Below are 12,880 nucleotides of genomic sequence, written 5' to 3' on the forward strand. Positions count from 1 at the left end.
AGAGAGAAGAAGGATGGATTTCACAGAGACATGTTGCATTAGGACTTCCACAACCACTCCTCCAGCTGCCAAACAAGAAGCCAAGCACAGAGATCCTTCCTGCCCCCCCCCCCCCCCCCCAGCTCAGACTGGCTCCTGGGTGTTTATAAGAGATATTTTGAATAGCTGCAATTAGTGGAAGAGAGAGCAAAGTAATTGTGGAGATAAGCACAAGCCTGGGTGAACAGCAGTTAGAACACTTCTGGATGATAAATATTCCCTGGCACGCAAGGTAGCTGTGTCCAGCTCCCAACTTGCATCTCAATCCACACCTGAGATCAGCTCCAGCATGGGGGGATATCAGACAAACGTTCTTCTGCCACCTGTCCTGGCCAAATTCTACAGTTTTGGGGGCTTAAATCATGTATTCAAAATGATCTTTGGGCTCAGGCTCTGTAAAAATAAAGTCAAGACATAGCTGAGGATGAAGAAAAACTCTCCAAGAAAGTACACATCAAATCATGCCCCAAAAAACCTTTGGCTACGGGTGGGAGCAAAGCACAGGTGCTGGGATTTCTGGGAGATGGATTTCTGTGAGAGGGATTTCTGGGAGCACTGCTCTGTTGGGTTGTTTCACAGCGATCCCAACGCTGGCTGGACGCTGTGCCTCATATTCCCCCTATCCTGTTTACTGAAGTCTCAGGCTGTGGCTCCAGTTTCAGGATCCACTCTCTTGGCTCTGTGGCAGCCTGTTTGGGATATCTCCTGGAGCACTGGGCAGAATAAATCAGCTGTGCTGGCAGACAGGCAGGGGGGAACATCGTGGCTTCCAGCAGCAGCCAAGACACAAAGATCTGGGAGAAGAGCACCTCTCATCTCTTTTCTGGGACATGCATCCCACATATCCCCTTCCTGCCATTGGGCAGCTGACAGCCGGCTAATCCTGTGCCAGAAATTCCCATGGGCAGGGAATTTTTCACATGGAAACAATTCCTCCCAGCCAGCAGCTCCCTGGGCAGGAGACTGATCTCAGTCAGACACATCCTACTGAGAACGTCTGGTGCTCGGGTTTAGGAGGCTAAAGCGTCTCAGGACTGGGACTGACGGTGAGGTTTCCTTTCCGCCAGCTCCAGGTGATAAGATCCCATGTTTTCACTGTGGGAAAAAATCCCACATTTCGCTTCATATTCATGCACTGATCCTCTGTGTTCTCTTTGACTACTTCCAATTGTTTTCTAAGTTCAAAAATAAGATAAAATTGGAGTTGAACATCCGGGTGTGGAAGCTGCCAAAACATCCCTTCTGCTGACATTTACTTTGAGATTCCAAACTGACCAAAAAATAACCATGGTGCCCCACACGTATTTTACTCCAGAAAAATCTGGAGCTCCCATTGTGCTCCTTCCAGCCAACCAACAGTGGCCCATCTCAGAAGAAACCGAAGGAAAACATTTCTTCTACCAATTTCCAGTAGGTCTGTAAGGCCCAGAGCAGACAAATTTCCCTGGATGAGCACTCCAGCTTCACTCCTGCTTGGATTGCAGGAAGATGTTTGAATTATCCCAGCCTGATGCAGGGATATCAACCAAGAGATGGGGCAAACGGTGTCCAAGCTGCTCCATGGATTTGTTGACAGAACCCACCCCTCCGTGTGCAGGCTTGTCCTCACCACTCTCACAAAAGATCCTGACTTTGAGGCAGAGGAAAAGTCACCACCCACCCCCTTCAAAGGGAACGAATGCTCTGATCTTCCAAAAGTTTTCCCCAGGGTTGCTGCCATCAGAAGTTAAGTTTTGCAGGATCTAAGGTGTAAGTTTTGGAGTGGGCTCAGTGTGCCAGAAAAGTGAGGCAAGGTCACTGAGAAAGAACAGGAAGCCGTCTGGAAATAGCGCGAGTTCCAAGGCGTTCAAGTAGTAACGAGGCACAAAATGTTCAGTCTGGTCTTTTACCACTGACTGTACCCAGCTGCAGCTTCCTAAGATGAATAATCCTGTCATCCTGGAATCCAGACAGAAGCAGACACCTGGTATCTCTGGGCTTTTCAAGTTCCTCTTGAAAGGGACACGGGCTGCGAGGAGAGGGCGTGCTGCGGAAGAGTGGCACAGAAACAGAGGAGCGGAGGGAGCCCCTCCATGCTGGCTTCTGCAGGAAGACAGGCCAGGAACGGGAGCTGGGATATCAGGGGCTGGGATGGAAGTTGGCCCTTCTGGAATCCAAGGGAAGCGGGTGCTCTGCAGGAGCCACGTTGCTGCCAGCAGCATTCCTGGGGACATGGGGAAGGTGCCACAGAGAATCAGCAGACGACACCAACCCCAGCAGCAGAACCGAAACACACCCAGCTTTCCCTGCTGAGCAGGAATCAACATGGAATCAGCATGGAGAGGCCACCAAAGAGAAGCTCTGGGCACTGCTAGGGCTATGCTGAGAGCAGCCCCACTAAAGGACTATGTGATTTGGGCCCTGTGAGCTACCACGGAATCATGGAATGGGCTGGGCTGGGTTGGTTTGGGAGGGGCCTTAAAGATGATCCAGTTCCACTCCCTGCCATGGGCAGCGACACCTTCCACCACAGTCCCATCCAGCCTGGCCTTGAGCAGCTCCAGGGGCATCCTGCAGGCAAACCTGCCATTCCATGGGCAGGTGGCTGCACATGAAAGCAAGAAGCAGCTTCTCCCTTCAGCAACAACATGACAACTATCAAGTCTAGACATCTTTGGGAAAGAATTATATTTCTTTACAGCACAGCAAAATCTGTCTGGAAGATTCCCTGAAAGATTTTCACTCCCTGAAACCAAAGGAATGGCCCAGGAGTTTCACCCTGTGTCTCTGAACTAGAGGCTGATCCCTCAGATGTGCTACTATCCTTCACTCAACATAGGAATTCATTCTGTTTGGGGAAAGAGAACAATTTCAGGACCACTGCACAGCAAACATCCTCACAAAGCTCCTTTCCCTGCTGCTGCTTCCCTGCCCATCCTGTCTATGTTGGATGCACGGCCCAGCACTCCCTGTGCTAGGGATGCACACAGTCCTTTCTCAGAGGGTGGGAAAATTGGGAATGGGATTGCACACCCGTGGGTGAGGAGGATTTCAGGCCAATGAGGAGCTGGGAGGCTCAGCTGCTTGCCTGTGCTGTTATCCCACCACCGACGTGCGTCAGCATCCCCGAGAAGTTTCCGGCTGTGGCTATAAAACAGCCAGAGCTGGGAAGAGCTCTGCTCCAAGCTCGGACCGAGCAGATGAACCACATTCCCCACGACGTCCTTCCCTCCCCTCTGAGCTCACAGTGCCTGAGGTGCCTCTGGCCCTGCCAAAGCACCCATCCTGCTCCTCTTCCATCCAGCCCTTGACCAAAAGGGCAAACGGAAAAGCTTCTGGTAACTTCCAGCTGATCTTGGCTGGGAATGAGTGACTCATAAAGGAAAGAATTCCCTGCCGGTTCCTCCGCAACCAAAGGTCAGGCAAAGCTTGCAGCGGGACCTGCGGAGAGGCTTTCCACCATCTCACCCAAGAGCCAGGCCCCTTATTGCCTTCTTGGTTTCGTTCAGGAAGGCAGATTTGAAGGCCATAAATATTGTCCCACATCTGGCGATGCACGGAGGAGTGGAAAATCCGCCTGGCTGAAGGTGAGTGGCTACAGGAGAGAGGAGCAGCCGCCGGCGCCTCTCCCTTGGCGCTTCCCGGAGTCAGGCCTGGGCCATCTGCAGAGCTGCTCGGGAGCTGTGAAAGAAACAGCCTGCCCTGCTCCGTATGGTGTGAAGCCTTCAAGAGGCTCAGCTTATTTTCCCCAAAACATGTCAGGGTTTTCACAGAATCGCCACGGAATGCTTTGGGTTCGGAGGGACCTTAAAGCTCATCCCATTCCAACCCCCTGCTGTGGGCAGGGACATCTCCCACTAGAGCAGTTTGCTCCAAGCCCTCTGCCTCATCACTGATTTCCTCTTAATATCCAAACTAAACTTACTGTCAGTTCAAAGCCATTCCCCCTACTCTCCATGCCTGGGTTTTCTCCTTACCCTTCCCCTCCTCCCCTGTGCCGAGCTCTGTCCATTATAGACATTATAGAGCCCTTCCACAAATATTGTTTCACTCATTTCCTGGCTCTCTCCATCTTGCACCATCTTGGGGAATCTGTCACTTTTACGTGAAGACCAAAACACAATGTCTATAAAAGCAAGGACTGGGACATGCCAGGGGAAGGATCACATGTTCGGGCAGTCATCGCCTTCTCCTCCTGCACTAGGTCAGATGATTAAAACCAAGCTGATGGAAGCAATTCCAAGCTCTGGAAAAAGCCAAAACTTCAGCTCTCAATAGGAAAAAGTTATCTACTGGGATAGAAAAACAGGCAATCATGCCAGCATTTTCCAGGCCAAACTTCACTCACTTAAGCGTTCCTCACACTCCTGGGGGGTGGGATGCAGGGGTGTTCTGTCAAGTCAGACCAGTTCCTCTGTTCCACCAACACCACGGCAATGAAAGAAATAAAACAACCCCAAACCACGATTTCTCCTGTATCGGCAAAGGAGTCAACACTGGAAACAAAGGAGCTGTTTGAAAGCTTCACCAGCTGGGAGAGCTGGGGGTGTTCACCTGGAGAAGGGAAGGCTCCAGGGAGAGCTCAGAGCCCCTTCCAGAGCCTGAAGGGGCTCCAGAAGAGCTGGAGAGGGACTGGAGATAAGGGATGGAGGGACAGGACACAGGGAATGGCTTCCCACTGCCAGAAGGCAGGGATGGATGGGATATTGGGAAGGAATTGTTCCCTGGGAGGGTGGGCAGGCCTTGGCACAGGGTGCCCAGAGAAGCTGTGGCTGCCCCTGGATCCCTGGAAGTGTCCAGGGCCAGCTGGACATTGGGGCTTGGAGCAGCCTGGGATAATGGAAGGTGTCCCTGCCCATGGCAGGGGGTTGGAATTAGATGGTCCTCCGTGTCCCTCCCAGCCCAAAGCTTTCAGGGATTCTAGGAAATAAATGCTTTGCACTCGTTGATTAAAATGGTGGATGCCAGGCTGCAGGGGAAAAAGTCAAAGTAATCAATTGTAGACAGTACCACATACACAGAACAGAGTGGAATGCAGAAAATATCCTCCCTTCACAGAAGCAGTTTCCAAAGCAATTGTGAGTTTAACGTTATCACAGAATCACAGAATCACGGAATTACAGAATGGTTTGGGTTGGGAGGGGACCTTAAATCTCATCCCATTCCCAACCCCTGCCATGGGGTGTTCATGCCTGTATGACTAAATAAAAAAAAAAAAAAAAAACCAGAACAACTAAATTTCTCCAAAAAGAGATCTGCATCTTCACCCGGGACTGTTTCTATACCAAACTGCACAGCTCAAGTGCTTCAATTGCAGAAGATAAATGGGTTTTATTTGCTTTAACATCCCCACTCTGCTTTCTTCATGAGCTGGGCAGCTCCAAGTCGAAATTTAAAGTTATACATTTGAATTCTCTGGGCAAAATAATTGCTTGCCTGCACTCATAGCCACTGGATTTTACACAGTTGCCAGTCCTAAGAGTCACCTAAACGTGGGCTGACTCCTGCGCACAGAGACAAGCAGGATGTTTTCCCAGAGAATGCACCACAGTAACATGCTGGGGTAGGGTTTGAGGGTTATTTTCTTTGTGAGGCATCACAGGGTTTATTTCAATAAGAGGCTGTTTGATTTTTAAAGCAATTCTGGTCCCACTGAAACACTTAATACCCTCAGAGATCACCTTGCAGGCCACCCTTTGGTACAGGATTGTATCACCCCTATTTTAAGGCTCTCATTTAGCCAAGCTTACATAGGAGATGAAGAACTTCATTACCTAATGGGCTGGATGCACTGTGACATCCCAGAATTAGAGCTCAGCTTCCTCCTTACACAGATTTTGAGCAGAGCCAGTCAGAGCTTTGACATAAATGAGAGCAAATATGTTCCTATCACCAGTGCTTTGAGCTTGGCCATTCAATGGGAACAAGCCTGCCTGACTTTTCATAGACAAATAACTACAGGCACAGGCAATTACAAGGGAATAATGGAAACATTTGTCACAGGAATTCCCCATCCTTCCCCCCGCCCCGAGTGCTTGCGCCAGCCGTGGGCAAACGTGCAACTACAGAAACGTCAGCGTTCCATAGACACACCCAGAGATGCACACATTGTGCATCCATATATAAATATATTCACTCCCAGGCACCTCCTCACCTCTGCCCTGGCACCAGCAGAGAGGACTCACCAAGGCACAGGGGCGTTTGCTGTTAATCCAGCCTCAAACAGGGACACTTCTCACAAAGCCCAGCTCCTCTCTTTACTAAGAAGTCTGTAAATAACACCCCATTAACTTTTAATCCCATCTTCCCCAATCTGACATGCATTTTGTATTGAAATGAAAGTTATATAAGGTTGAATCGAGGTTGCTTTTTAATATTACATTAAGGCTATTTACCATGTGCAGCACTAATCCCCCTTTGAAAAAAGGAGCCTATTACCAATTCGGAAAGCTTACGTTGCCATAGCAATAGTCCAGCACTGGGAAATATTTATATAATGTCTCATGTTTTCACTCTGCAACAGCCATCTTCCAGACTGGACTGCCCACTGACCCTGCCTAGTGTTTCCTCCCTGTCCCAAGCAGGGCAAAGCACCTGCTTGGTGCCTTAATTCCAAAAAATGTGAACGTGTCCAGGCCTACCTGTAGGCACTGTCCCTGCACTCTCTATTCCTGCAGCCCCCTCACAGCCCCCACAGCTCCGTCTGCAGCTTGTGCTGACAGCAAACGTCCCGAGAAGCTCCTGTGCCACTGCTCCCAAAAAGTGTGACCACGGTAACAGGTAACCTCCTGCTGGGGGCAATTCCACTGAGGCATTTTCTGTGCCCAGGGCAGGGAGCCCAGCTGGAGAAGGGTCTGGAGCCCCAGGAGCAACTGAGGGAGTTGGGAAAGTGGCTTAGCCTAGAGAAAAGGAGGCTCAGTTGGGCCCTTCTGGCTTTGCACAGGAGGGTGGAGAGCAAAGGACAGGACAATAAGGAAACAGCCTCAAGTCATGCCAGGAAAAGCTCAGATTGGAGATTAGGGAAAATATCTTCTGTGAAACAGTGGCCAGGCATTGGAACAGGTTCTCCAGGGCAGTGGTGGAGCCACCATGCCTGGAACTGTTCAGAAGTTGTGTGGGATGCAGTGCTCGGGGAACGCGGAGGTGCTGCTGGGTTGATGGCTGGAACGGACGATCCTGGAAGGCTTTTCCCACCTCAACAATTCCACAATCCCCTCGTCCCCAGCCACCCTTACCTTGATGTGCTCGTGCAGCTGCGCCTCGTGCTGCCGGGAGAGCTGCTCATGCTGCCGCTGGAACTCTGCGATCAGGATCTGCCTCTGGATCTGCTGCTTCTGCTTGAGGGCCAGCAGCTCCTGCTGCAGCTGCTGCTCGCGCAGCGTGGGCTCCGTCACCGGCATGGGGAACTGGTGGTCCAGCCGCAGGTCCATGGGCACCGAGCTCGGCGCCACTTGCAAGGGCAGGGCTGTGCTCACGTCAACTGCGGGGCAGAACACAAGAGCAGGGCTGAGTGCATTCCTAATCCAGCAAAGGATGGAGGAGCCATGGTCTGACCTGTGCTCCTCGGCTGCAGGGCTGAGTGCATTCCTAATCCAGCAAAGGATGGAGGAGCCATGGTCTGACCTGTGCTCCTCAGCTGCAGGACTGAGTGCATTCCTAACCCAGCAAAGGATGGAGGAGCCATGGTCTAAATGAAGAGCAGCACCATGAAACTCACGGCATTCCTTTAGGGGTAACCAAGGACTACAGGAATTCAGGGATTGACAAGTTTTCCACCAGGTACCACCTCCTACAAACCCGTGTGTTTGCTGCAAGCAAGGAACATCATGTATGACCCATCCATGCTTTCCAAACACACACACACACACCTCTGTTCCACTCATCCAGCATCACTGGAAACAAGGAGGATAAAGAGTAATCCCAGACTTCACAGAAAGGATTAATCCTGACTTGTGATGGATGAACTGATGGACTGCCCTGATCAGGAACTTGAGGCTCTCCCTTTAAGAAACTCAGGCAGAAAACCATGATGTGTTGTAAAATAAATCCCAAACAGGTTTGGCTTGGGAGGGACTTCAAATCCCATCCAGTGCCTCCCCTGCCATGGGCAGGGACACCTTCCACTGTCCCAGGCTGCTCCAAGCCCCAGCGTCCAACCTGGCCTGGGACAATTCCAGGGTTCCAGGGACAGCCACAGCTTCTCTGGGCACCCTGTGCCAGGGCCTGCCCACCCTCACAGGGAACAATTCCTTCCCATCTATCCTCCCATCTATCCATGCCCTCAGGCAGGGGGAAGCCACAACCCCTTTGCAATAGCTGAACTCAGTGAACTCAGCTTGTTTCTCCTAAAAAATAAAAAAAATTACTGCCACCCAATGAATGACTAAAAATCTTCTAAATTCCACCTGAGTGACAGTTCTGCCTTTCACAGGTATTCTGTATTTGCAACATTTGCTGCCTCTCTCTCTCTCTGGGGCAATCCCTTAGTAACTCTGCTTCGAGCATTGAATGAACATGAGTTACAGGGTAACAAAGGCTAATCTCTCAGAAACACTGAGCTTCAGCAAAACTGGAAAATAAAGGTGGGTTTTTTTTCTCCATATCCTGTGTCAGGACATGAATCTTATCCATCCCAGGGAGAGAGAGTTCAGAGGGGTTTTCCCAAATACTCTTGTGGAGCAGAGGTCCAGGAGCCTGTTCACTCCTCCCCGCACCCAGAGGAGAGGAGGAGGAGGAGGAGACTTTCTTTTTTTGATGGAAACATTTTCAGCAAAAGGTCACATTACTGGAAGTGTTGCTATTTTTCAACCCACAAGCTCTTCCCTCCACTTCCCTATTGTTTTCCTTCCTGTGGCCTTTTCTCCGCTCCCCTCTCTCCCCCGCAGGACCACAGCGAGGATTCCTTGCCGTGGATTGATTCTCGAGCCACAGCCAGGGATTTTGGGGAGAGCAACACACTCTGACCCACAGATAACCACTCAAACTCACCTAAACACTGTGTCTGAGGTCTCTGGGGAGAGCTTAGAGTCCCTTCCAGAGCCTAAAAAGGGCTCCAGGAGAGCTGGAGAGGGACTGGGGACAAGGGATGGAGGGACAGGACACAGGGAATGGCTTCCCACTGCCAGAGGGCAGGGATGGATGGGATATTGGGAAGGAATTGTTCCCTGGCAGGGTGGGCAGGCCCTGGCACAGGGTGCCCAGAGAAGCTGTGGCTGCCCCTGGATCCCTGGAAGTGTCCAAGGTTGGACATTGGGGCTTGGAGCAGCCTGGGACAGTGGAAGGTGTCCCCGCCATGGCAGGGGTGGGACTGGATGGGCTTTAAGGTCCTTTCCAGCCCAATCCATTCTGTGATCCCATGTGTTCCCCTTGTCCTGTACCCCTATCCCTTGTCCCCAGTCCCTCTCCAGCCCTTCTGGAGCCCCTTTAGGCCCTGGAAGGGGCTCTGAGCTTTCACTGGAGCCTTCTCCTCTCCATGCTGAACAGTCCTAGCTCTCCCAAGCAAGCAAAACTCAACCCACTTTCAGGCAGAAGGAACACCCTGCCACTTGTGGCCGTGCCTTGAGATCCACTTCTCCTTTTACTCCCCAAAAAAGAGCTTTAAGTTGCCATTCCCCGCTGGAAAACAGTCCTAAGAAACCTTCACAAATCCCCCATTTCCCACCCAAAGGGACTCATCACCCCACAGCTGCAGGGATGACGACCACAATTTCCCATTCAAGGCTCTGGCAGAGGCTGCGTCATCCCTGACTCTTGACTATTTCAGGCTCCAAAAAAACCCCTCTTTGCCCCGGGGGGAGCTGCTGACCCACAGAGCCCTGCCGAGCCCCAGCCAGCCCTCCCTGCTCCACGGACACAGCCCCACAACAAAAACCTGCCTGTGTTCCAGGGGGGTGCTTGATGGGACACTCAAAAATCGCTTTTTTAGGTCCTGCCTCGAGAACGCACGAGCACAATTGGCGTCGTGATGTGAGCCAAGGCACAAAGACGACATTCAGGGCTGGCATGAGAAATGCCAAAGCCATGAATTAGGAGACAAGATCCTGATTATGAATAATAAACTATCTCACGGTCTCTCCCTGTCTTTTTTTCTTCCCTATAGGAACAGAAAAAATAAATTTTTTAATTCCACCCCCATCCGTCCGACCCTTGGCATATAGGGAATTATTTTCTCCCCGTGGTCAAGATTTTGATTCCATGGTCATGTTACAACGATTTTTATACTAAGTTAGAACCACTCTGCTGGTGTTTCCCTTCCCAAATAAATAAAACATGGCTGTACATCAAAGCCTGCCTGCATGCTGCACATTAATTAAGATCTAAAGCCCTTTAGTGCCCCTCAGTCGCTGATGGAGATTGGAAATTTGACATCTCGCAGCTCGTCCATAACCCGCTGAGGGGAATAACCCAAAACACAGAGAAATGAAGTGACAATCTCTGACCTGAAGGCAAAGTGCACGTCCTACAAAACGTATTTAATCATGAAATCACAGGATAGGTTGGCTTGAGAGGGGCATTAAAGTCCATGTCATCTCACCCCTGCCATGGGCAGGGACACCTTCCACTGTCCCAGGCTGCTCCAAGCCCCAGTGTCCAGCCTGGCCTTGGACACTTCCAGGGATCCAGGGACAGCCACAGCTTCTCTGGGCACCCTGTGCCAGGGCCTGCCCACCCTCACAGGGAACAATTCCTTCCCAATATCCCATCCATCCCTGCCCTCTGGCAGTGGGAAGCCATTCCCTGTGTCCTGTCACTCCATCCCTTGTCCCCAGTCCCTCTCCAGCTCTCCTGGAGCCCCTTTAGGCTCTGGAAGAGGCTCTGAGCTCTCCCTGGAGCCTTCCCTTCTCCAGGTGAACATCCCCAGCTCTCCCAGCCTGGTTCCACTGGAAAAATTAAAAATATTTCACACAAAGTCTGTAGATAAGACATTATCAGGGAAGTTTGTATGTGTAGATTCTCCCACGCTTCAAAATGGAAAATATCTTCTCCATCAGTCCCAAGTGCTTTGAAAGGGATTAAGGGAAGGTGACACTAAACCTGTGAATACACTTTTCAACAGTAATAATTGAATTTTCTTCCCCTTCTCAGATACAGCATTTTCATGCTGGTCTTTAAAGGATGGAAATACAGGTTTGAGTTCTGAAAACACACTAAAATGTTAAACCAAAAATTCTGTATGAGAGGCACCAAATGAATATTTAAATTCAAACCTTGTTTCAGCATAATCTTTACTTAAGGTTAATTTTAAAAATATTCACAGAACCCCAGAACAACAGAGGGGTTTTGTTGGAAGAGACCTTAAAGACCATCACATCCCAGCCCCCTGCCATGGGCAGGGACACTTTCCACTAGACATCAAACTGGAGGTTTTTTATATCAAATGCTGTCGCCAAAATTACTCTTGCTTTTTTTTTTTTTTCCTTGATCTTCTATTTTTTTTTTTTTTAATTTAAATTTAAGCAGCACAGAAAACTGCCTCTCACATTTGAAATCCAACATCACCTTCAAAGGGAAAGTGCAGGAAATGCTTTCCCTGAGCTCTCCCTCCCTCTGGCACAGAGCTGAACACAAACAGCTCCTTCCCAGCTCCTCCTTCTTCAACAATTCCCTTTGGAGAAGGGAAAAAAATCCCATCAAGCTCCCCAAATCTGCTGCAAAACCCTGAGGATGAGAGTCTGGTCAAGGCTGGAGGAAGAAAGCAGCTCCCACTCCAGGACTCATGCTACCTGCCCATGACAGAGTGAGACTGGGAGATTCCCAAAATCCCAAGATAAGAGCATTCCAGCCCCTTCCAGTGACTCTCCAGTGCCTGGTGCCCTCCAGGAATGAGATGTTCCTGGGGCCAGCTATCGTTGATCCTCTCCAGTCAGGGCTTTCCAGAGCCCATGGACTCAGCTTCTCCCCTTCTCCCATCCTTTCCGGGCTGGGGCTTTATTCCCAGCTAATGAGTTTGCTTTTTAATTACTGCTGTGCCAGCCGTGCCCTCGGGCCAGGCTCTGCCAAGAGCAGCACGTCAGCCTTCGGGCACCCACAAAAAGCAAACACAAAGCCAGAGGATGTGCTCAGTATCCCAAACTCCTGGCTGCTGCCGTTGGAACCACGCAGCAGGATGCTGAGGAAGTGTGTGCGTGGATCTCCCCCTCTCAGCAGTACTTCCAGCTCTTTCATCTCCAGGGAAAAGCAAAAAAAAAAAATCCTGTGTCTATTCCCTGACTTTATTCCTCAGGGCTGTCCTCAGTGTCCAGCAACAGTTTGGGACTTTTAAATAATTCCACGTGTTTTGAAAGACATTTAAACACCAAGTTGCTGCTGGCAGGAATGCCTTGGGCATGTGGGGAGCAGGACACTGACTCCGAATCCTTGGAACACCATTCCTATAACCCATCACCCCAATTTTCCTTCAGAATCAACCAGGAAAGAGAGGTGAGCAGCTACTGCTGACTCCGAGCACAGCCAAGGGAGCACTTGAGGTGGTTTATTCTGGCAGGAAGATGTGTGTCAGTCGAGCATCACTGGATAATTGTGAATTAAATCCCTCCCCCCTCCCGGCAGTGGCTGGAGCTCCGGGATCCCCTCCACCACCCGGCCAACCCAGGGATCCTTTTCCAGCGGGGCTCCCACTCCCCAAATTGCCAAAACTCCCCGAAACACTGCGAGACGGTGAGATCAGAGCTATAAATAGCACCGAGCTACTGCAGTATCTGACTGCAGTGCCGGGATAAATGCAGTGGATTTGGAGGGGAAGTGGAGCAAAGCCACAGCACAGCACCCTCGGAGCTGGTTCCACCTCCATCATGGTGCATGTCCCACACAGAAGGAGAAATTAATAGGAGAGGGGAGGAAGCAACACATTACCAGCCTCACT

At 50.6% G+C, this 12,880-nt stretch overlaps 1 protein-coding gene across 7 annotated transcripts in view; it reads right to left on the bottom strand.

Annotated features, from left to right (window-relative positions):
* Window positions 1-12,880, bottom strand: part of HDAC4 (histone deacetylase 4) — a 170,095-nt gene that overhangs the window by 73,496 nt on the left and 83,719 nt on the right. For all 7 annotated transcript variants that reach the window (XM_088167569.1, XM_014889888.2, XM_088167565.1 and 4 more), the window contains exon 4: window positions 7,254-7,498. In XM_088167569.1, the coding sequence (XP_088023695.1) occupies window positions 7,254-7,498 (245 nt within the window). The remainder of the gene's footprint in view (window positions 1-7,253; window positions 7,499-12,880) is intronic.

Source organism: Sturnus vulgaris, chromosome 7 (genome assembly GCF_052056855.1).
Source record: "Sturnus vulgaris isolate bStuVul1 chromosome 7, bStuVul1.hap1, whole genome shotgun sequence".
Lineage (NCBI taxonomy): Eukaryota > Metazoa > Chordata > Aves > Passeriformes > Sturnidae > Sturnus > Sturnus vulgaris.